This window comes from Mercenaria mercenaria, chromosome 1 (assembly GCF_021730395.1).
Source record: "Mercenaria mercenaria strain notata chromosome 1, MADL_Memer_1, whole genome shotgun sequence".
NCBI classification, from domain to species: Eukaryota; Metazoa; Mollusca; class Bivalvia; order Venerida; family Veneridae; genus Mercenaria; species Mercenaria mercenaria.
In genome coordinates this window covers 48071054-48097478 of record NC_069361.1, presented here as the reverse complement: position 1 = coordinate 48097478, position 26425 = coordinate 48071054, and the positions used below count along the sequence as shown (strand labels likewise).

The following is a 26425-nucleotide window of genomic DNA, read 5'->3' as shown; positions in this document are numbered from 1 at the left end:
GTCTTTATCCACAGGTCAAAATACACTATAATTTTTTTAATCTGAACAAGAACTGCCTAGAGGATAATTTAACAGATAGACTCCCAACAGTTGAATACGTAATTATTTTGTGACACTCTAAATTGACAAAAGATCACCGCCGTTTCCATTCATACATATCCTAAACGCGTGAGTGTGAATCAAACAGTGTCATCAGCACGTGAGCTTACGTGTAGTGTCCCCCAGGGAAGCTGTTTAGGGCCGTGGCTCTATCTCACGTACGCAGGAACGATTTTTGACATAGTTCCCCCGTCCATTTCCGTCTTTGGCTTTGCCGACGACCACACCGCAAGCACACGTTTTAAGCCCGAACCATCCATCGAGGCTAAATCCATTGGTGAACTAGAGGAGTTTGCTACAGATTCAAATGAGTGGATGAACAGTAACAAACTAAAAATGAATTCCTCAAAAACTGAACATATTGCCTTTGGAAGTGCCCCTCAGTTGAATAAGTTAACATTCACGAGATAGATATTTGTGGTGATAAAATCAAGAGACAGAGTAACATCAGATATTTGGGGCCTATTTGGACGAAACTTTAACTTTCAAAGAGCATATAAAAATAAAGTGTAGAACGGCAATGTTGAATTTTTTCCGAATCAAAAACATTCGCAAATATTTGACTCAGGATGCAACTGAAACCTTAGTGCTATCGCTGGTTATTTCGCATTTAGACTACTGTAATGTTATTTTATACGGTATTTCTGATTGTGACATCGCAAAACTGCAACGCATTCAAAATATGTGTGCGAAGTTAGTTCTGAATCGTAGAAGAAGAGACAGTTCTAAGCAGGCACTCTACGATTTGCACTGGCTGCCGATCAAAGCCAGAATAAACTTTAAGATCTTGACGTACATGTTCAATTGCCATGTTGGAAATGCGCCTGCATATTTGATTGAACTCTTAACACCGAAAATCCCCCAGCGCTCCCTCAGATCCTCGGAGTCATCAGTTGACTGTTACATCGTCCCTTTCAACAAGCGAAAAACTTTTAGTGATAGAAGCTTTAGTACTATAGGGCCAAAGTTGTGGAACAATTTGCCGTTGAACATCAGACAAAGTTCTTCAATTGACTGCTTTAGGAAAAGGTTGAAAACGCATTTCTTCAGAGACTACTTTGCATTATTCTAAGTTTTGACTGAGTTTTAAACAATGATGCTGGTGACAGTGATAGAAATTTAATGTTTGTCTGTGATAATTGTATGTTAGTAATATTTTAAAATATAGTATTATCATTGACTTTAAATTAATAATTGCTATTTTGATTCGTTTTAATTAATCTTATTTAAAATATTTTATATTTAATATTTTATTTCAACTTGTATTGTAAAACGCCATTGAATATGTTTTAAATGTAGAAATAGGCGTTTAAGCAAATAAACCAGTTTCAGTTTCAGTTTCAGTTTCTAAACACAGCATGGAACAAAATACAGTTTGTTTGTCCAATGAAACACAAGAGCGCTAATTCAAGCCTCAGAGAAAGATAATCAACAAGATATTGGGCACCAAATAAGCAAGTAGTGTTTGCCTTGCCAAACAATTGCATAGTGCTGAGAGTAAATCAAATTTCTTCACATCAAGTGGTCCAGTAAGTCAGACTTCCAATTTTGAACAACAATCTTTAGAAGTATGTGTCCGATAAATCTAGGTCGAGCACTTTTTGAGATATCCACACCATAATTTTGAACAGACGAGCAGTTTTCAACAAGGGCAAATTTAAGTGCTCCCCAACACTGCCACCAAAAAAAATAGGGGGCAGAAATAAATTAAACCATAAATGGTTTTGTCAAAAAAGGGACATAAAAAGCAAAATTAACAAGAGCTGTTTGTAAAACATGTATGCCCAATGGTGGCCAGTCCCATTTTCAGTCCAGAGATCACTATGACCTTGACCTTTGACCCTAAAACAATAGAGGTCATCTTCAGGCCACAAGCAATCATCCTATAAAGTTTGAAGTCAGTAGGCTCAAGGGTTTTTAATTAATTGAGCAGAAACCATTTTCAGTCTCAAGATCACTATGACCTAGACCTTTGACCCACTGACCTCAATATAACAGAAGACATATACTGATCACATGCAATAATTCTATCAAGTTTGAAGACAGTAACCCATTTGGTTCTAAGTTACTGAGCAGTAACTGTGTTTAGTCTTCATGTCAGTGTGACCTTGACCTCTGACCTACAGATCCCAAAACAAAATGGTTTATCTATTGACCACAGGCATTCATCCTATATTTGAGAACTTTAGGTTAAAGGGTTTTTACTTATTGAGCAGGAACCATTTTCAGATTCAATGTCACAGTGACCATGACATTTCACCTACTGAAGCCAAAAGTAACATAATTCATATACTGACCACAGGCAATCATCCCATAAAGTTTGACAATTGTATGCCAAAGTATTATTTAGTTATTGTAGGGGAACTAGTTTCAGTCTTAGGAATATTGTGACCTTGACCTTTAACATACTGACCCCACAAAATAAAATGGGTCATCTACTGACCACAGGCAATCATTCTAGTTTGTGAAACTGAACAGTTTGTAGCTTGAACGACCAACTGACAAGGAGCAAACAATATAACATCTATTTTTCAAAGGGGAATAATAATAGAATCTGTGCATTGCATTTCAGTTTATCACAGTAAATAGGTGTGTCTATTTTTACTTTTAGTGTAAAATTAAGTAATTCTAAGAAGGACAAGTGTACCTGTTTGCTAGATCTGTTTTTACAGTTGGTGGAAGGTTGCTTATACCAAGATTGACAACACTACAACCTGCCTGTGTACTCGGGTTTCGTCCTGACATAACCAAAGCTCTTCCTATTCTGTAATAGAAATATTGTGTGTTAAAGATTTCATTGTCATTAGTTACTTTTTAAGAAGTTCGAACAAATGTTTAAAATTGATATGCTGCAGTTCTGCCAATCACGAACCAGTCTATCAGCTAGTGACATCAGCACACATGCTTATCAAGAGGTCAGAAACTACTTAACTAGAAGAAGCTTTTGTGGAACAGAGCATGTCTCCCCAAAAGCATAGTAATAATACCAGACAAGAAGTCAATAGGGGATATAAGCGAAAATCTGTTTTTCATGTTCAGGCCCTTGTGACCTTGACCTTTGATCGAGTGACCCCAATAGCTATAAGGGTCATCTACTCTGTTAATCCTATCACTCTATGAAGTTTGAAGGTTCCTGGTCAAATGCTTGTAAAGTTATTTATAGGAAAAGCAATTCCATGTTCTGGCCCCTATGACTTTGACCTTTAATTGAGTGACCCTAAATCCATAGAGGTCATTTGACTACGAATGTCCAGTCAACCGAAGTTTCAAACATTCTGGGTTAAGTGGTTGACAAGTTATTGATAAGAAATGGTTTTCCATGTTCTGGCTCCTGTGACCTTGACCTTTGATAGAGCAATCCTAAAATCAGAAGGGGTCATCTACTCTAGATGTTCAATTATCCTATAAAGTTTCATCATTCTGGTTTAAGCGGTTCTCAAGTTATCGATGAAGACCTTTTTCCATCTTGAAGCCCTGTGACCTTGACCTTTGATGGTTTGACCCTAAAAACAATAGGGATCATCTTCTTCGTAAGCCCTATCACCCTAGGAAGTTTGAAAGTTCTAGGTCAAAATGTTCTCCAGATACTGACCATAAATGAAGTGTGGCGGACAGGTGGATGGACTGGACAAAACCAGTATGTCTCCTGACATAACTAATGATAACAGCAGGTTCTTTTTATATACTTCACTGTAATTTACATTCAGCAACTCATAAAAGGTACTGCACCAAGTCAATTTTCATGTGAGTTTAGTTATATCAAAGTAATTAAAAGTCTTATCCATTAAAGTCCTGTAAAGTTACGTCTCAATATATCTAAGTAAAAAAATGTTTGTTAAATAGAAGTGTGACCCTGCATTACACATAAATAGTAAATAAAAGCTATGAACAAAACACAATTCGAATTGTTACCATAAAGTACAAAAAAATGTATATGTGATGAAACAAACAGCAAGGATCATTTTAAGTTCAATTTCGATTCTCACAAAGTAAAATGCTCAGTCCATTGGTACATAAGTTTCTACATTTACTTTAAAGATAAAAGAGAACAGATATGAGACAAGACTCACAACATTAAAAAAAAACAAGGATAAATATTCAACAGAGAAAGCCATATTCAAACACGTGACTGAGTATAGCAGTGGCAATACAGAAGTCCCCTACAGGTACTGTACAAAACTTTGATAGTGTTTGTCCCTTGTGGTTGTTGGCAACAGTGTTAAGACTAAAAATCCTTAAGAAACAAAAATTACTGTTTTCCAAATTTCAATGGTGACTTTGACCTACAAGCATAGATGTACATGACACTGTGTCTCATTTAGGGGAACATTTGTGTGCAGTATTCGGGTAATCCATCCATGCACACAAAGTTATGGAGCTGAAACAAAGTTTTACCAGACATGCAGTGGTGACATTGACCTTTGACAGACAACGATGGGTCAAGTGCATGACAAATAGTTTAATCATGGGAAATATTTCTGTGTAGTAATAAACCAGTCCTCCAATGCAATTTGATGCCAAAGGTCAAAAACAAATTTTTACTTGTCTTTATACAGTGATTTATTTTATTTTGTTGGGTTTAACGTCGCACCGACACAATTTTAGGTCATATGGCGACTTTCCAGCTTTAATGGTGGAGGAAGACCCCAGGTGCCCCTCCGTGCATAATTTCATCATGAGCGGGCACCTGGGTAGAACCACCGACCTTCCATAAGCCAGCTGGATGGCTTCCTCGCCTGAAGAATTCTACGCCCTAAATGAGGTTTCGAACCCACATCGATGAGGGGCAAATGGTTTGAAGTCAACGACTCTAACCACTCGGCCACGGAGGCCCCCTTTAAACAGTGACATTGACCTTAAACTCAAAAGCATAGGTCATAAGTTGACATATTGTCTCATTATGGGGAACTTCTGTGTGTCCCACTAAGACAATCATAATGCAATTTACTTCGAGATAACCAAATTCAGCTTAAAATGGTACTTGGTGCTTTTTGGCAAATACATTTTTTTTTGTACTTTTTGAGAGCATATTAACAATTTGAAATGTGTTTTTTTTTTTCATTGTTTTTATTTATCATTTATTTGTAATGCATGATCACTTTTTTATTTAAGATTTTTTTTTTACTTAGACAGACTGAGACTTAAGATAATCAAATTATCAATGTTTGTAAAAGTTATGGAGCAAAAACAATTCTAACTTGATCTTCTTTAGCGACCTTGACCTTTGACTTACAAGCATAAGATATGTACGTGCATTATCTACATATAACCCTCTATAGGTTATAACATAATAAATAGTTGTTGTTCTTTATTCTATATGAAATTGACCCATTTCCAATGACCGCAGTACACATCAGGACCCCTTTTAAATTTCTGTAACTTACTTTTTCTTGAAGAATATTGTCAGTGCTAACTAAAAATCAAAAGAAAAGTGGGGGTCATGTTTGATGCAAGAAAAATAATTTCAGTCAAACACACAAACTGCAAAATCAGCTAAAAAAATGAGACCCCAAATTATACTGGTGATGTATGATCTAAGTTTCCATGAAAAATTCTGTCATGTTGTTATTTCATTATGAAAATGCTACCTACATGTCAAGCATAGATCTGTTGTGTGATTTTAGCATAAAAATTGCAAAGAAAATAAGGAAAATAGCTCTACAGAGCAAAAAAACTGAGGACTATTTGTGTCCGCCATTATGCGACTACCATTTTTTTTGCGCCATTTTTCTATTTAGTGTCTGTATGCCTATAAGAAAAACTTTTTTCTCTGACAGTGTGCCAGTTTCATTTGAAATGTACAAGAAACCCAAATGCATGAAGAAATACAAGGTTTTAGCTTGATATCACCAGTTTCCAAGTTTTTACGGCATTTTCAGTACCATAAGACAAAGCGTCAGATTTTGTCAAAAATAGCTGTCGCCACATAATTTTGAAGCAGTTACCCTAAATTCAGCCTTGTTTTGCCCTGTTTTGACATTTTCTACTCTGATCTGCATGCAAATTACACATTTCAACTGTTATATATCTTCACTTTTACCTCTGATGGCCAGAAAATAGCAATCAGTAGCCTATAAATATGCAGTTTTTGAAAAAAAATACACCCAAAACAGCGAAAATGTGATATTTTTGGGTTTTATCCTCATTTTCAACAAAATTGCAATTAATTTGTCATTTTCTATCAAATTCTAATCAAACTAGCCCATTCCCACCATCATCTGGCCAGATTTAATTTTTTACCAATGTCATCTTATAGCTTATAACACACTAAATAGTTGTTGTTCTTTATTCTATATGAAATTGACCCATTTCCAATGACCGCAGCACACATCAGGACCCATTTTAAATTTCTGTAACTTACATTTTCTTGAAGAATATTGTCAGTGCTAACTAAAAATCAAAAGAAAAGTGGGGGTCATGTTTGATGCAAGAAAAATAATTTCAGTCAAACACACAAACTGCAAAATCAGCTAAATAATGAGACCCCAAATTATACTGGTGGTGTATGATCCAAGTTTCCGTGAAAAATTTTGTCATGTTGTTATTTCATTATGAAAATGCTACCTACATGTCAAGCATAGATCTGTCATGTGATTTTAGCAAGAAAATTGCAAAGAAAATAAGGAAAATAGCTCTACAGAGGAAAAAAAACTGAGGACTATTTGTGTCCGCCATTATGCGACTACCATTTTTTTTCGCGCCATTTTTCTATTTAGTGTCTGTATGCCATATTATATACATAACCAAGTTTTATAAACCTGGCTTGGACACTTTTCGAGTAATCCCTGGATCCAGATTTGCGGACAGACAGACGAATGGATAGACGGAGGGCATTCTTATAGTCCCCTAAGGTGAACAAGTAGGGGACTATGCAGCCTCACCAAACATTAGTTTATACATAATTTATTTTAGGTCGATTGTGAAAGAAGTTCTACAACTTATATTAATCACTCTCGACACCTCATTCCTGATGGAAACCATCGCCACGAGGGTATGAGAGAAGAGGCCAGTTTCCCTTTTAATGCTGAGCGCCAAGCAAGGGAGCTACTGGTACCATTTTTCACGTCTTTGGTATGACGCGGCCGGGGATCGAACCCACGACCTCCCGCACTCGAAGCGGACGCTCTACCACTAGGCAAACATAAACCAAACATTAATCCATCATGCGTACATGCACATGACCAACACACACACTCACACAAAGCAAACACACTAGGACAAATTGATAAAGGAACACAGTGGAAAACCGCCTTTACCTATACTTATACCACAACCAATGATATAAAATCAAAGTCTATGTATGTCTATATATTCCATAGTCAATAATACAATGTATTAGAACATATGCATGCTGCAGTTTCAAGCTGAATCAATGAAAATACAGTCATTTCGATGTTACTTCGCAGACAATAAATCAAAATGCATTTATTACTAGTCTTACTCAATCCAATCAAAAAGAACACATTTTATGTCAGTACTCACTTCACAGCCAATAACATAAGATCACATGTATGTTGTAGTTCTGCCACTATACTAGCACCCTGTGTACATTGGAGTTCTGCTGTTTTCAATTCATTCTGGCATTTCCTTACATGTCGATTCACTCTCTATCAAAATTTAAACAGAAACAATTCAAATATGGTTTCACTATTTCAGATACATGACAGTCGCCATTTACTTTAATAGTCATATTCCTGAAATTGTAAGGGTAGTTAAAACTTTCTTTAACAGTAAAACCTGCTAGGTGGTCTCCAGTGAAAGGTAAATTTATCCTACTTATGATTAAACCCGAAGGTGACCTGACAGTAGCCTCTATATGCAGGTTTTATAGTGAAGGCCTTAATATTATCTGGAGGTGGTTATCAGCAAAGGTTGTACTGTAGAACACTATTTTTTACAGACATTTGCTTCTATAAACTAGAGAGCAAATCAATTCCATTCCAATAGAAGAAAATGAAAATGTGAGTGATTTTGCACAGATTCAATGAAAACAGCTGTAAAACATAAAAGTGTCCCGAAGCATAGAGCACCCTACACTCAGCCAGAGAGGTCATAGTCACATAGCGGAAGAAGGATTACATACTGCAGGACTATTTTTTTATATAAAAGACAAAAGTAAAATTTAGTACATTGACCTATAAACAATTGTTTATTGCAAGAACAGTTGCAAAACTGTCTGAAAATTTAATTTCTGTAACATCTAGCAAAACAGTTCCATATCACATGAATATATGTATAAAATAGTATGAATAAAGCAATGTAACCTGTAGAATTTCTGGAGTGAGATTTTCTATGATGGAGTTGTCAGGGTTTAGAAGGAATTGATACAGCAATGAGCCATTGTCTGATGGTAAGTCCGAACAATCATCACCTGGAAAAAAATATAGTAAATCATATTTTGTTGAAAACATTATTATCAATTACTGTAAAATCGTAAGTTTTCTGCAGGGTTAAACTTTTGAAATTTCCAACACTGCTGTTGCTTCAAGCGATATTCCAGATACATAACCAAATCATTCACATCTTTGACACATTTTACAATTATATGATACACTGTATACCACTTTAGCCGTGACCTAATTTTGTACATGATTAATACCTTTGCCAGTATAATCAATTGTTTATTGCAAGTCTTTTACGTAAACGACAATTCATTACTTTCATAGATTTTGAGGAACTATACTTAAGGTAATGTGTTTAATACAATGAAACACAGCTCACTCAAGCATGGATAACTCAAACTCCTGGACTCACTTGAGAAATCAATGTGGTCCCTGGCCATTCTATTTTTTTATTTATATTATCACTCGAAATCCTGGATAACCCAAGTATTTTGTTCATTTCTTGAGACCTTGACTGATCAGGCTTTCACTGTACAATTATTGCTGTTGTTAACCTACCTGTTTGACACCTAGCACACCTAACAAGGTAGGTTTCGGCTCTACCCAGTTCCACTATTGCATGACCTATAACCCCTTTCTCTGCACGAAATATATGAAGGTTAAGTAACTCTTCTAAATTTCCTAGGCAAAACTCCTGAAACAAAATTGATACAAATTCACAATGATTTTTTTTCAGAGTGTGTTAGTTTAAGTTCATGACTTTTTCATGCAAACATGAATTCCTAAATATCAGATTTCAGAAGATAAAGTCAATGGAACATTTATTTCTTTATCAGAGTTTAATTTTGGAGACTAAGTCATTGATGCAAGTCCAAACTCATTTAATTTTAGTCACCACCAGATATTAATCACTGTGTAGCAGTTAAATTGATACATTTATTACAAATGAAACAAGCAAATTTGATGAATTGGAATCCCCCGCCGAAAGGGTCAGAGTTGAGGAATGGCAAAAAAATATATCCAGCAAAAAGTTAAGAATGTTACAAAGAAGCAAATAATTTCATTAGTCAAAATCAAATTAAAAGAAAATGAATGGTTTGTTTGGGTGGGGGGTGGGGGTGGGGTGAGGATACAACAGTTTACATGTTGATATGTTGATTATAAATATTGATAGAAAACGAAAAATGAAAAAAAAAAAAAAAAAAAAAAAAAAAAGGGGGGGGGGGGGGGATGGGGAGGGGGGTGACCAAGGTAAGGTGGTGACCAGGTGTAGGTACACAACATCACATGTTTATAATAAAGGTTCATGGAAAAGAATGAAAGAAGTTTAATGAAATTCTTCCAATTGGTTGGTTTGTTATGTACAGATCTGTGGATTTTTAAACAATTAAAGGACAATAACTATTATGGAAAATTGACCAATTGAAAAAAAACTTGAAGGGCATCGTCGCAGTATCTTTGTTCATGTCTACTTCAAGTTTGATGAAATTCTACCTGCTAGTTACTGAGAAATGGCTGCAGATGGACATTTTTCATTAAATCAAGGGCAATAACTCTGAAGGAAATTGACCTATCAAAAAAAAAACTTGACGGGCATCAGCGCAGTATCTTGGTTCATGTCTATTTCAAATTTGATGAAATTCTACCTGTTAGTTACTGAGCAATGGCTGCAGACGGACATTTTTTATTAAATCAAGGGCAATAACTCTAAGGGAAATTGACCAATAAAAAAAAAACTTGACGGGCATCATCGCAGTATGTTGGTTCATGTTTATTTCAAGTTTCATGAAATTCTACCAAGCAGTTACTGAGAAATGGCTGCGGACAGACGGACTGACGGACGGACAACGCCATTTCAATACCCCCCTCCCGATTTCATCGGCGGGGGATAAAAATTTACATAAACCAAAATTTAATGTGTAATATCTATGATATGTAGTAATTGTCAATTTACAAATTGCTTTAAATATGCCCCAATAACTGAGCAGCTATATATATCAGGTTTAAAATATACATCAATGAAAAAATAAATCACCTTTTTCCCTATTTAAAAAGCAATTATTGTCTTTCAGACTGTTTTCTATACTTACCCAATGACAATCAGCATTCCAGCTTAGCCCCGCCCCCATCAGGAATCCTGGCCAGCAGAATGGAAGGTGAGTTATGTGACCCTTGCCAGACCAATTACACACCATTATCCCTATGGCACCATCAGATAGTGCACACTTTACGGCATTATAAACATTTGTAATGGCCGCCTCCGGACAACCGGCTAAACTGTTCCATGCCGATGTACCTGGACATACCAAGTAACTCATTCTGTAATAAATATATGTCTTAAACATGTATTTGTGTAATGAATATGTAAAAATATATGCATAATGATAAAAAACTGAAGTGTAAAGTAATAAACATGATATGACTGCAGCTGGTCACAAAACACATAGAATATCATCAAGCCTGCATACAAAGACCATATTTGGAGGAGCTGAAACAGGACTTCATTTACAGCTGATCTTTATGTTTTTTAAAAGGGTCAGGGTAAATTTCCTGGAAGCACACATAAAGGTTGTCTTTATCAGAGGTTTAGTTATACTGGTAAGGGATTCAGAAAGAAGTCACCAGAAATTTATAGTTAACCTATGGTGTAAATCAATATTTAATAAGTACTGTCAAGCCTGAGTGTGCTAAAGAGCACCTTTAGAGACCACCAAACTCTATCAAAGACTATTTGTTTCATTTTCTGCTTATTTTTATATCTTTCAATAAAGACAAGCCACTCTTGCATTTTCAAAGCAACATTGTTACTTACTGGCTTGAGAAGCAGGAAAGCTAAGTGTGATAGTCTAACTTACCTAAACATAAAAAATTTAAATGATTTAATAAGTGCAAACTCACCCTTGCTTTGATAATGGCTTGCAGATCTCTGTAAAATTATGAGTGGCCTGAAAGAAAAATGCAAACAATGTGATGGACACAAAAATCATAAACAAAACTGCTTTATCTAAGTTAAACATAAAATGTATGCAACATAATTTTGAAAGATCAACATTTTTTAAAACTATTACATTTCTAATTTCGGTAATGAAATTCCAAAGATTACAAAATTACAAATATACTGAAGGAATAAATAAATATTGCAAGGGCCCTCCCTAATGAACCCCAACCCTCATCTTTAAACAAGAGGACCATGATGGTCCTGAATCGCTCACCTGTCCCCACATGACCCAGTTTTGAACTGAGTATGACATCGTTTTTTCTATTATTTGACATAGTGACCTAGTTTTTGAGCTCATGTGGCCCAGTTTTGAACCTGACCTAGATATCATCAAGATAAAAATTCTGACCAATTTTCATGAATATCCATTCAAAAGTATGGCCTCTAGAGAGGTCAAAAGGTTTTCTATTTTTAGACCTACTGACCTAGTTTTTGCCCCAGTTGACCAAGTTTCGAAATTGACCTAGATATCATCAAGATGAAGATTCAGACCAACTTTCATACAGATCCCATGAAAAATATGGCCTCTATAGAGGTCACAAGGTTTTTTATTATTTGACCTACTGACCTAGTTATTGATGGCACATGACCCAGTTTCGAACTTGAATCAGATATCATCAAGGTGAACATTCTGACCAATTTTCATGAAGATCCATTCAAATATATGGCCTCTAGAGAGGTCACAAGGTTTTTCTATTTTTAGACCTACTGACCTAATTTTTAATCACAGTTGACCCAGTTTCGAATCTGACCTAGATATCATCAAGATGAACATTCAGACCAACTTTCATACAGATCTCATGAAAAATATGGCCTCTAGAGAGGTCACAAGGTTATTTGACCTACTGACCTAGTTAATGACGGCACGTGACCCAGTTTCGAACTTGACCTAGATATCATAAAGGTGAACATTCTGACCAATTTTCATGAAGATCCATTCATAAGTATGGCCTCTAGAGAGGTCACAAGGTTTTTCTATTTTTAGACCTACTGACCTAGTTTTTGACTGCACGAGACCCAGTTTCAAACCTGACATAGATATCATCAAGATGAACATTCAGACCAACTTTCATACATATCTCATGAAAAATATGTCCTCTAGAGAGGTCAAAAGGTTTTTCTATTATTTGACCTACTGACCTAGTTTTTGAAGGCACGTGACCCAGTTTCGAACTTGACTTAGATATCATCAAGGTGAACATTCTGACCAAATTTTCATGAAGATCTTATGAAAAATATGGCCTCTAGAGAGGTCACAAGGTTTTTCTATTTTCAGACCTACTGACCTAGTTTTTGATAGCACGTGACCCAGTTTCGAACTTGACCTAGATATCATCAAGATGAACATTCTGACCAATTTTCATAAAGACCCCATGAAAAATGTGACCTCTAGAGTGGTCACAAGCAAAAGTTTACGCACGCACGCACGACGAACGCTGCGCGATCACAAAAGCTCACCTTGTCACTTTGTGACAGGTGAGCTCATAAAAAACAAGAGGACCATGATAGTCCTGAATCACTCACCTCTTCCCACATGACCCAGTTTTGAGTATGACGTTGTTTTTTCTATTATTTGACATAGTGACCGAGTTTTTGAGGTCATGTGACCCAGTTTTGAACTTTTTTTACCTAGATATTATCAAGATAAAAATGTTGACCAATTTTCATGAAGATCCACTGAAAAATATGGTCTCTAGAGAGGTCACAAGGTTAATCTATTATTTGACCTATTGACCTAGTTTTCGAAGGTACGTGACCCTGTTTTGAACTTTATCTAGATATCATCAAGGTGAACATTCTCACTAATTTTCATGAAGATCTCATGAAAAATATGGCCTCTAGAGAGATCACAAGGTTTTTCTATTTTTATATCTACTGGCCTAGTTTTTGACTGCACGTGACCCAGTTTCTAAACTGACCTAGATATCATCAAGGTGAACATTCAGATCAATTTTTATGAAGATCCATTGAAAAATATGGCCTCTAGAGAGGTCAAAAGATTTTTCTAATTTTAGACCTACTGACCTAGTTTTTGACCGTAGTTGACCGAATTTCAAACTTGACCTAGATATCATCAAGATGAACATTCAGACCAACTTTCATACAGATCCCATGAAAAGTATTGCCTCTAGAGAGGTCACAAGGTTTTTTTTATTATCTGACCTACTGACCTAGTCTTTTAAGGCACATGACCCATTTCAAACTTGACCTAGATATCATCAAGGTGAACATTCTGACCAATTTTCATGAAGATCCATTCAAGGGTATGGCCTCTAGAGAGGTCACAAGGTTTTTCTATTTCAAGACCTACTGACCTAGTTTTTGATCGCAGTTGACCAAGTTTCGAATTTGACCTATATATCAACAACATCAACATTCAGACCGACTTTCATACAGATCCCATGAAAAATATGGCCTCTAGAGAGGTCACAACGTTTTATCATTATTTGACCTACTGACCTCTTTTTTGAAGGCACGTGACCCACTTTCAAACTTGACCTAGATATCATCAAGATGAACATTCTGACCAATTTTTATGCAGATCCATTCACAAGTACGGCCTCTATACAGGTCACAAGGTTTTTCTATTTTTAGACCTACTGACCTAGTTTTTGACTGCACATGACCCTGTTTCGAACTTGACCTAGATATCATCAAGATGAAGATTCAGACCAACCTTCATACAGATCCCATGAAAAATACGGCCTTTAAAGAGGTCATAAGGTTTTTCTATTATTTGACCTACTGACCTAGTTTTTGAAGGCACATGACCGACTTTCGAAAACTGACCTAGATATCATCAAGATGAACATTCAGACCAACTTTCATACAGATCCCATGAAAAATATGGCCTCTAGAGAGGTCACAAGGTTTTCTATCATTTGACCTACTGACCTAGTTTTTGATGGCACATGACCCAGATATCATCAAGGTGAACATTCTGACCAATTTTCCTGAAGATCTCATGAAATATATGGCCTCTAGAGAGGTCACAAGGTTTTTCTATTTTTAGACTTACTGACCTAGTTTTTGACCGCACGTGACCCAGTTTCGAATTTGACCTAGATATCATCAAGTTGAACAATCAGACCAACTTTCATACAGATCCCATGAAAAATATGGCCTTTAGAGAGGTCACAAGGTTTTTCTATTATTTGACCTACTGACCTAGTTTTTGAAGGCACGTGACCCAGTTTCGAACCTGACCTAGATATCATCAAGTTTAACATTCTGACCAAATTTCATGAAGATCTTGTGAAATATTTGGCCTCTAGAGCGGTCACAAGGTTTTTCTATTTTTAGACCTACTGACCTAGTTTTTGAAGGCGCGTGACCCAGTTTCGAACTTGACCTAGATATCATCAAGGTGAACATTCTGACCAATTTTCATGAAGATCTTGTGAAATATATGGCCTCTAGAGAGGTCACAAGGTTTTTCTATTTTTAGACCTACTGACCTAGTTTTTGATGGCACATGACCCAGTTTCGAACTTGACCTAGATATCATCAAGATGAACATTCTGACCAACTTTCATAAAGATCCCACAAAAAATGTGACCTCTAGAGTGGTCACAAGTTTACGGATGCACAGACGGACGGACGACGGACACCGCGCGATCACAAAAGCTCACTTTGTCACTTTGTGACAGGTGAGCTAAAAAAGACTACACATTTTCAAATCTTAATTAAAATTTTAATTCAAAAATTCTAAGAAGTAAACAACAATCACTCCAAACATCCAAATACACATTTTCAAGTAGAAACTGTTTTCAAACAGAATGATGGAATATTCTTTTTTCTTTCATTTTTTCTAACAAATACCAGAAAGCGCCCTTATTTTGAAAACTGCTTATCTCCCAGCGACCTTATTCTGAAATGAATGGGATGCACTAGCAAAACAGGAAGGGATTACAAACCTGCACTCCATATTCATTAAAAACAAGATGCGGGGGTAGTTGTGACAAAGTATTGGGGTTGAGGTCATGTAACGGGTAGCCACATAGTTGAATGGTCTGGTCAGAGCGTACAGGTAACATGGTGGCGCAGTCGGACACACTGAGCTCATTGTCGTCGTCAACATCCAGCAAGAAGGTACTAAGTCTCGGACCTACGCTTACAAATCTGGAAAGTACATTCATACAGTAAACATACTAGTGTAAATTCCTGTCACTTTTATTTTGCAAATTAATAGACAATAGCTTTTCCACAGTAAAATTAAATTCACTTTATTCAGTTTCATTATACTGGTGATTAGACTGTTTTTAAACATCCAGAGTCTTTACTTCAAAATATAGAAGATCCTTATCAAATGTTTTTTAAGTGACTAACCCACACACTGTGGTGTGAGATCTTAAAATATCAATTGGTCAATCATAAATTGAGCCACGCCATGAAAAAATCAACATGTGGCTTTGCAACCAGCATGGATCAAGACCAGCCTGCGCAGTCTGGTCAGGATCCATGCTGTTCGCTAACAGTTTCTCCAATTGCAATAGGCTTTGAAAGCGAACAGTATGGATCCTGACAACGCAGGCTGGTCTGGATCCATGCTGGTGGCAAAATCACTATGTTGGTTTTCTCAAGGCGTGGCTCAAATTGTTCTCAGAAACAACCAATCAGATGCTTGAGTTTTGTGACAAGTTGGCAAATACAATTTTATTACCTTTGGTCTTGTACTCTATATATAAAGCAGGGATCAGTTCTATAGTCCAACTGAAGCAGACATGGTGCCATAACAATTGCATATATGAGCTTACCATATATTTGAGCATACCATATATACTTACTCATTAAAACTAAAACATGTCAAGAAATCTTGGAAGACGGCATACATCTGTTGCAAATCATCGTACTGTACAGAGGGTGCTACCTCTAACACAGGAATCAGTTCTATACCATAGTCATGACAAAACTCATCCAGATCTGTCAACTCTCTGAAAAATATAGAAATGGATTTAAGGGAATAAACCACCAGACTTGTCATGTTTTTCAAAAATCTATTTCAGAATTTAGATTATCATTTCTTCAAAGCTTCAAAAGTTAATCTTTTCCTGTTAAATGATATTGCTTATGCATGCTCTTTTGGAGTAATACTACTATATTCTAAAACCTTCCATGGTACTGTAGATTTGAATAACTTTCGTGTATGTTTATGTAGTAGTTTCTAGGTTAGCAACTTTATTCACTGTGTAAGGAATTCATGTAATTTGAATATTTGTGTTAACTGTTTTGTGACATGATCCTTATTAATATTTAAAATATTTTAGTTTATACTAATTTGTTTAAGCTCAATTGTGATGAAAGCTTCAAGCATATTGGAACCGCTCTCGAGTCCGCATCCTGGAAAAACGAGTACTAATGTCATATGAGAAGTCATGGTCGTGACCCCATTGGGGCTCGAACCCACAATCCCTGGACTGAGCGGCCGACACCTTATCCACTAGACAACCGCTCCAAATATTTTGAATATGTAAGTGGCATTATTTGCGTGTATCAACAAAATTGAAACAATTGCAGTTTACTACTCAATCTACAGTATATAACTATTCAATAAAAATAAAATTTCTTACTCCATTCCGTAATACACCTGCCAAACTATCTGTTCCAAATTCCTGAATCTTGTATATAAATAGATCTGTAACAGAACAAGTACATGTAAGTTATGCATATACCTTATTAAATAATTTTATCACATAGTAAACACAACTTATAGATCACAGAAATATTTATGTCATTAAAAAATACATGTCTAAGAGCTATAAACAGCCTAGTATTCATTAATAATGCAATTCTATTCAAGTTGTTACAAAATATATTACTCAAAAGCAATCAATAAATATTTAAGTGGCCATAACACTGTTTCTAATGCAGCTGAGCTCTTTGTAACTGTACAAGTAATACTGATGCCAAGTTTTATCAAAATTTGATTAAGATCAGCAAAAAAAGAGAAACAAGAGGGTCATGTTGACCCTGGATCGCTCACCTGAGTAATATGAGCGACATGTTTCAAATGTCAAACTGATGCGAAAATATTAAGAAAGTAGGTCAGTAGTTCACATTCACAGTCACAGAAAGTCAGTTTTAAGACTGGTGTGCAAAACTGTATATGTCATCCAAATTTCAAGGCTGTATCTTAAAGGTCACAGTCAAATGACCCCCTACTTTGGGTCATCAGGTTTAATAATTAAACAGTCTAGGAAATATGATCAGATAATTTTTGAAGTATTTTTTCCTATTTAACTCATATAACAAATGACCCCAGGCATGGCTTCTTTTCACCCCAGGGGCATAATTTGAACAATCTTGGTAGAGGACCACTAGGCAATAATACATACCAAATATCAAAGGCCTAGGCCTTGAACTATCAGACAAGAAGATTTTTAAATTTTCTTCCTATATACATTGTAAGTCTATGTAAAACTTGGGACCCCCGGGGCAGGGCCTCTTTTCACCCCAGGGGCATAATTTGAACAATCTATATAGAGGGCCATTAGATGATGTCACATGCCAAATATCAAGGCTCTAGGCCTTGTGGTTTTGGACAACAAGATTTTCAAAATTTTCCCTATATAAGTCTATGTTAACCATGTGACCCCCAGGGCGGTGCCATATTTGACCCTAGGGGGATAATTTGAATAATCCTGGTAGAGGACCACTAGATAATGCTACATACGAAATATCAAAGCCCTATGACCATTGGTTTTTGACAAGAAGACCTTTTAAGTTTTTCCTTTTGGTTGCCATGGCAACCAGAGTTCTGTATGGAATTCAATTCTTTGAACAATTTTGAAAGGGGGCCATCTAAGGATCATTCCTATGAAGTTTGGTGTATTTCTGCCCAGTGGTTTTGAAGAAGAAGATTTTTTAGAAATTGTTGACGGACGGACTACGGACGACGCACGACGCACACCACACAACAGACGACGGACATTGAGCGGTCACATAAAGCTCAAAAGTTAAGAATTATTTTTGTTATGTATACTAAATCTTAATTTCAGAATTTAAACAAGAGCATAAAAGATACCGCTTTCATACTAACCAAACCTACATGTCCATGTTCTATAATCCAATTAATATATGGTATAGTATATAGACAGAAATCAGGGAGGCACACGAGTGAACGGATAAAGTGGTCAAACTCTTGATCTCGGGGTTGCAGGTTTAAATCTAAATGGCATCAGAATTTGACACAATACTTTATGAAGGCTCGAGTACTGGTAAGAAATACAGGAACCAGTCACGTAGTATAGTTAAGGCTAGTTGCAAAAATTTTGTTCAAAATCAATACAAAGGTTTGATATTATGCAGAGATGTTCTGCTGTGGTTATTTTAGTTTAGTCAAGACCTGCTGTGCTGACCAATAGGCTAACAAAACTGGCCTGACTTCAAGTGCTTTAGTTTAAATTCCTATTTTTTATTCCTAAGTGGAAATTTCATCTGTCAACATTACAAAAACTGTTGTGTGGCAAGAGAAAAGTTCTTTAAATTCTTCTAACAGATTTAGTGGTGGAAGACCCAAGGTGCCCCTGAAAAGAGATTTCAGGCTATGCATGCACTCAAGTAGATCAACCAATCTCACACATACTACTGTATGACATCCTTCCATGAAATAATTCTACATCCCTAGTGGGGTTCCAATACACTACAGCAAAGGAAAAGTGATTTGAAATCAGACATGAATGAATGGAATACATGTATGTGAGCAATCACACAACTTTAACCACTAGTTCAATGGGATAAAGAGACACAGCCAGTTATTCCCAAAGACAGAGAAAACAAAGACATGTCATACCTGATTAACTTTAAGTAAGGATAATGATAGAACTGTTTCTTTAAACGTTTCCTGAAATAAGGAAATAATTATCTATATGGAAGATTCATTCATACAGAATACTGAAATTTCAACATTCCTAAAATTTTCCTCTATAAAATCTTGAAGTTATATGTAAATATAGGCAAAAATCAGTTCAAGGCCAGTGGACAAGATATTGTGCTCGTCCTGCAGGATAAGTACATTTTACAACAATTTTGATTCAAAATATGATAAATTAAATGAATACAGAGCCATGGAGTAACTGGAGGATCTCAGCCAATTGATAACAGAATTTAGTATCGTGTTGGAAACTCTAAATCAGTCCCATTTTGCTATGGTACCACATTATGATAACATTAGCTAGATTGTCTATGAAAATATTGCAACAGGTAAGTTTTCACCACACTTTAAAATAGATGTTGCAGACAAATATCATTTTTCCTTTTAGTGAATGCAGGACAAGTACAAATTGCAACAGGATTCATGAAAATTCTAACCAGCTCATCATGCTGGACAATTCTCATTCACGTCCAGTTAGCTCGATAGGGAGAGCACAAATCTATGAATCGCGGGGTTGCGAGTTCGATCCCCAGGTAGGCCTTAAGTTCTCCATGACGATTTGAGAAAAGACATTGTATCTGAAATCATTCTTCCACCACCTCTGATTCATGTGGGGAAGTTGGCAGTTACTTGTGTAGAACATGTTTGTACTGGTACAGAATCCGGAAACACTGGTTAAGTTAACTGCCCACCGTGCATAACTGAAATACTGTTGAAAAACTGTGTTAAATCCAAAACAAACAAAACGAACAAGTCTCTTTCAAACAATTTGTCTAGCCATAACAGTCATATAAATTATAATATTCAAATATCAATAAATGATTAACAGCATTCTTAGCTATATTTAATCATGTCTGCTTCAAATCTTAGTCCAGCCACTTGAAATATTCAATAATATTAAATTGATCTTTAAACTTTAGGTATTTACCATATTTGGAACTCTACCCTGTGATATATCAAACAATACACCTCTGTACGGCAAATCAGGCCAATCATCTATCTGAAGTCAACATAAATGCACTAGTCAGTAACAAATTTAAATTAATGTCAAATGGAGAATGATTAAATGAAACCCTTCTGCTCATTACTGAACTGTTACCATTCACTTTCAACTGAAAGACATAGTGTGAAATAATCAGTATCTGTGGAGGACCACTTTTCATAGATTTCATGGTTGCAAGGTAGTGTCAATCAATGAAACTATTTCCCAATTAACAAGCAAAGCTCCAAGCCATCTTTACTACAGACTAACGTAAATAAGACAACTACTTTTTTATTGTAAAAAAAAAAAGCCAAGTACATGCACTTACTCTCAGTTGTGGTATTTGTATTTCATTTTTCTCCTCATCTCTGTACATTCTGAACAACTGCACCAGGGTGGATATTGCATAGTGGAGACTGGTACAACTGTTGGATAAGACCTTTATCTGTAATGAATGTAAACAGTGAAGGGTAATGTAAACAGGCTACTGGATGGTAGATAGTATATCATTTGTCGACCTATCAGAGATACTGTGCAATCATTATTCATTATTATTTGTGGGGAGCTTAACATCTGAGGTTGCACTTCCCCACAATATCCAAGCTCAAATAGCAAGTGAAATTTCAATTTACATTTTCTTTACCATGTGAAACCCACTAATTCCAAGCTCCTTGCAAAACAGCTACAATACACCTTGAAAACACAAGAGAATCAGAATATATGAGATTCTATATTTCTTTCTATTACTATTCCTAACAAATAACATCTTTTCGTCAAGAGGCAAAGTGGTAAAAAGCTATAGCTCATACTTTTGTTCTGACAAAATACATGGCGGAATCCAGTAAGGACCAGTATTTGTCTAGGGTCTTATAAGCCCTTCGTTCAATATGGCCACATATTTACTATTTAAACCCCTAAAGAACCATTCATCCGGCTTAATTAATCTAACTATCTAACATCTTATTATGGAATGAATAAAACTAAATAAAAATGTATACCTGATTTTGCATAACAGTAAGTTTATAAGCTCCTTTTCCAGGACAAAGCCTCTCACTGACACAGCATATAATATGTGGGTCATCCATGTCACTAAGAGGCGTGAAAGGTTCTAAAGCCAGCTTCAGATTCATGCCTTCGAATCTTGCCTTCTGGAGAGTCCAAACTTTCTTGATTTCTCTCAAAGCTGTAAGGCACATAAAAAGTCTTGTGCAGTAATCAAAGTTACTAGGGTATCTTTCAACTTTTTTGCTATGCACCTGCACTGAAGAGCACACACACTGACGTTTATCATACCATGTCATGCATTTTAACCAGTTTCAAATGGGCGATTTGTGGATTTTTAAGCTTTTATATACTGGTAAGCTGAGTTACAGTGCATGACATGGCACGATATATTTCAGCATGCTCTGTGGTGCAAGTGCGTAGCCCCAGAAATCGTACACCTGTGATTCTTTCTTATTTGCAATCAATTTCATTTGTAAGTACATTTTCAATATTACATATCTGCATACAATTACAAAAAAGCATTACAAGATTCTCAACTAATTTTTAGATAAAACTTCCCCTTTAATCCAAAAACACAGCTTTTTTTAAAAAAGGATATAAGCCCTAAAAAGCCTGACCCATACAGAAACATATATCTAAGCTCACTAAAAGGTGGACAAATTCAGGCAGAAAATAAACAGAAAAATTTATAGAATGACAAAATTATGATGCACTTATTTTGTTGGTACTCGTTACATTCATATACAAATCAAATTATGTATGTGAAGTCAATGCACTTAAAAATAATGGATTATCATATCCAAATTTTGTGATGTTTAGGTATTTAAAAATACAAATGCACTCTTTCAGTAACCAAAAATTATGTAGCAGTAACTAAGAACGACGCACATTTTTTGCAGGTAAATGTACCAGTCTTTCATCAAATCTTATACTTACCAGTCCCTGTGGCAACACTGATCATGACAGGTAAGGCAGGTTTTCTAATGTGGAAGGGATATCCCTCCTGCTGTTCAATGCTCTGTGGCTGTGGCCATAAACGGCTCAACTTCTCCTCTGTAACAACCTGTGGAGGCTTCCTGGTAATGTCTAACACTGGAGTTCTCTGGAAGAGATGAACACATTTTTTACAGTGCAAGCGAAGACATGTTTAACACTTTTGGGGATACATTTTAGAAGTATCTCTTCCCCGATTTTGAGGAAAACAAGAAGCTGCATTCAATAAACGCTTGATGCCCCCAGTGGCATCCTTGTCGATAGATTTTGCACCTAAGTCCCAAACGAGGTCAAGATCAAGGTCAAGGTCAAATTGAGGTCAGGTGGTGTTTGAAGATGAGGAATGGTCACAGTTTACATATGTATTAGTATCAATTCATTCTTGTAAGGGGTATTGATGCTAGACGAAACGGTCCCATTTGGTTAACCAAGAGATGACCCATATAAAGCAACCTAAGTCCAAAATGAGGTCAAGGTCAAACTGAGGTCAGGTGATGTCTGAAGATGAGGAATGGTCACAGGTTACAACTGCATTAGTATCAAGTCATTCTAGTAAAGGGTATTTATGCTAGACGAAACGGTCCCATTTGGTTAACCTCGTACGGACGGACGGACAGGACAATCACTATATGCCTCCCGCATCAGTAGATGCTGGGGGCATAAAAATTAATTCACAAAGTTCAAAAAGTTTTAATGAAATAATTCAAATCATTAAAATTCTTAAATGACTAAATTTTATGGATTTTGTAGTTGCAGGAATTCATGAAATTACCCTCCAATGAAAACTTACTATAATTTTAGAATTTACAATCCAGAAAACAGCTGTTACGAAACATTATGCCAAAGAAATGAAGTTATTTGATGCAAAGCCTTGAAGTCCAAAATGTCATGCTTTGTCTATACCTTTTGTTTCATCAAATAAATGTTTCTGAAGCTAATTTAAGTAAGCTTTACGTTTAAATACTGCTTCAGTGTTTACCTTTCCCCAAACTTTTGTTTCATGAAACTGATACTAAAACTACCAATTGCAAGAGCATTGTCATATCTTACAATGGTGACATGAACACTGAAAATCTAAATCAGTGACATACCCGATACAAACAAACCTACCTTGAAAACTGGTGACATGAGCTGGGGTGTGGCTGGTCCATCACTGGGGGAAGGGGAGGCAACATGATTTGCTGTAGGTACATCACCATTAGGTAATGACAACTTCAACTTGTTTTGATCTGAAACAACATTAAACACGCCTTATTTCCACATAACAGGCTGATCTGAAATGGTCTGCACTTATTTGTCCAATGAGGACCCTTGTCATGTTCAAAGCCATTTATTGGGTTAAAAGTCATATATAAGGTATGAAAATATTTCATTTATTACAAGGACAGTTCTATAGAAACTGGTACTGTAAAATTATTTCATTTTGTGGGCATGTACTTTAGCTGTTTTTGGTTGGGCATATAAATTCACAGATTTCAAATTTTCAGCTTAAAATGAAATGGAATTTTGCTTATTCATTGGGATTTAAATTTGTGGATTGACCATGCAACAAAACCCATGAAAATAAGACATCCACAAATATGATTTCAGAGTAAACTGTTTTGTTCAATGAAGTATGAAAAGCATGCAAGCCTGTTTCTGACAATGTAGTCCTATGGAAAGGACAAATGTAATATTTGACCTTAAAACAATCCACTATATTAGGAAAGCATAATAGATTAATATATTCTCTCAAAGTTATGGCGACAATGTTTTCTAACACTTTCTGATTCTTATTTAAGTACTGTCAATTTTCTTCAACACTAAATTTATTTCTAGCTAGAAATCCAGGTACACTCAAATCAAACACTCTAGTTTTACATTACAAAATACTTTCTGAAAATGGTATTGAACTCATTTTAAAACAACAGAAGTTTATTATAGTTCATACCTCCAGCAGCCAGACTGTCATCTGTGCTCAATTCTGTCTGTGACTCTACTTTATCTAGCTGTATAACTGCTGGAGGATTGTTCAGCAGGTTCAGAATCTCTGGTTTACCTTCAGCAAGCTCAAAACACGTCTTCCCTGCAGCTTTTCTGTAAAGAATAAATATTCAAATAAATTTTCAAAGTCATGTTAGAAAAATCTACCAGTTGTTAATTAATAAGGGAAAATATGATGTACAATTATAAAGGAAACTCTAATACTCTAATAAATCTGGTGAGATTTAGCCCTTACTCTGCTAAATTTCTATAATGAACTTGTCCAGCTTTCAATTTGAACAGTACCATTATCTGTTAAAAGGGGTGCATACCAAAGAGATACTGACTGAATGGTGTGCAGGATGATCATGATCTACACTGGTCACAAAGGCAGAATCAACTGTGTCCAGCATACTAAGGATTAACATGATTTTTTTATTAGTACATTAAAATAATCTAATTTCCATAAATGAAATTTGTGGTTTTGCTGAAAAACAACTATTTCATGGAGATAATGAATTCGAGGATTTCAACTTTTGAAGACAAAATGAATGGGAATTCTATGTGTTCATTGGTAAACAAACACAAACATGAAATCCACAAAGAATTAGTCTCCACGAATATTAATGATTTTGCCATATTTTAATTCTGTAAGAGTTGTAAGTGAAGCTAACAAGTTTTCTTTGATTCTGCACCAGTACTGACATGTATTCCACAAGAAACTGACAATGTCAGAGGTGCAGGATGAAAGACTTCAGACACCATGCATTCTGTTTTCACTGCTCACTTTTCTTAGGTAACCAGACGGGTCTTGAAGAAATCAAGTTCAACCCAAAACTGTTATACACCTTAAGACTAACTATTTACATATTGCCATATAACGCTCAGAGCATCCTTGTTGTGTTTATGTAGAAAAGAATCAAGTTATGTTCTGACCTAGACATGATTACCTGATAATGGAATCAATTAAATTACAATTATATTGCCTTTTCACATGTAACCAATTACATTGTGATCACTTATGTTTAGAGATGTAATTGCTTACATTACAATTATTTTGTCAGTGTAATCATAATTGCTTGGATAAGTTTAATGCTAGTCAGAATGTCAAACTCAAATATGTAAAACTATTCACTGAAATCAATAAATTATAAGAAAAGAAACAGCTTGATTTACAACATACTGTAAAATCATTTAATTTCGTGGGCATGAATTTTCGTGGTTTTGGTCAAAAAGGCAATTTCGTGGGGATATGAATTCGTGGATTTCAACTTTTGAACATAAAATGAATGGGAGTTTTACTTTTTCGTTGGAATTAAATTTCGAGGATTGACTCAACCATGAAATCCACGAAAATTAGTCCCCCACGAATATTAATGATTTCACAGTATAATTCAAAATAAAAATGAAGTTTCAGAGGTGCTATCAGACAGTGAACACATGTCTGTTTGAAAGATTTTCCAGCAATGCTAAACCTAAACTTTGTATAGTCATGCTTACCCTTGAGATATCTGGAGGGCAGGGTCAGCTCCATATTGCAGCAGACAGTGGACAATGTCAAGGTTACCTCTCACGACAGCATCATGTAATGGTGAACCTCCATCACAATTTACAGCATGAACATCTGCACCATATCCTACATAGAAAATTACATTTTATGTATACCAGTAGACAGAAATTACATTTTTTGTTTACCATACAGCAAATCACATTTTCATGTACAATGTATACCAGTAGATAGAAATCAGATTTTATGTATACCAGTTGTTAGTATTTATAATTTATGTACACCAGAAGATAGAATATTACATTTTATGTGTACCAGTATCTAGCAAATAATATTTCATGAATACAAGCAGATAGAAATTACATTTTATGTATACCAGTTGACAGAAATTACATTTCATGCATATTGGTAGGTAGTAAATAACATTTCATGTACACCAGTAGGTGATGTACTTACGACAAAGGCATTCAACTGTTTTAACATCTGCAAAGCTAGCTGCCCAGTGCAGGGGTGTATTCATGCTCTCCTGTGAATCTGTGAAATTAAGAGTTACTCCACCTCTGACCAGCTGTTCTACCTGACTGATGCTGAAATATATGTAAATACTGGTAACATATCAAATTTAGAAAACTGACACAGAGCTGCATTCATGCATCTCAATGAA

General features: G+C 35.7%; 1 protein-coding gene across 1 annotated transcript in view; it reads right to left on the bottom strand.

Moving 5' to 3' along the window:
- Positions 1 to 26425, bottom strand: part of LOC123539316 (uncharacterized) — a 98537-nt gene that overhangs the window by 68380 nt on the left and 3732 nt on the right. Inside the window, exons 4-21 of the mRNA XM_045323883.2 lie at positions 26218 to 26348; positions 25755 to 25890; positions 24223 to 24368; positions 23403 to 23521; positions 22236 to 22401; positions 21293 to 21477; positions 20623 to 20739; positions 20241 to 20312; positions 19232 to 19282; positions 17010 to 17074; positions 16227 to 16373; positions 15357 to 15561; positions 11340 to 11386; positions 10532 to 10760; positions 9000 to 9135; positions 8364 to 8470; positions 7582 to 7706; positions 2747 to 2863 (exon numbers count right to left, since the gene is read on the bottom strand). Coding sequence (XP_045179818.2) covers positions 2747 to 2863; positions 7582 to 7706; positions 8364 to 8470; positions 9000 to 9135; positions 10532 to 10760; positions 11340 to 11386; positions 15357 to 15561; positions 16227 to 16373; positions 17010 to 17074; positions 19232 to 19282; positions 20241 to 20312; positions 20623 to 20739; positions 21293 to 21477; positions 22236 to 22401; positions 23403 to 23521; positions 24223 to 24368; positions 25755 to 25890; positions 26218 to 26348 — 2301 coding nt within the window. The remainder of the gene's footprint in view (positions 1 to 2746; positions 2864 to 7581; positions 7707 to 8363; positions 8471 to 8999; positions 9136 to 10531; positions 10761 to 11339; positions 11387 to 15356; positions 15562 to 16226; positions 16374 to 17009; positions 17075 to 19231; positions 19283 to 20240; positions 20313 to 20622; positions 20740 to 21292; positions 21478 to 22235; positions 22402 to 23402; positions 23522 to 24222; positions 24369 to 25754; positions 25891 to 26217; positions 26349 to 26425) is intronic.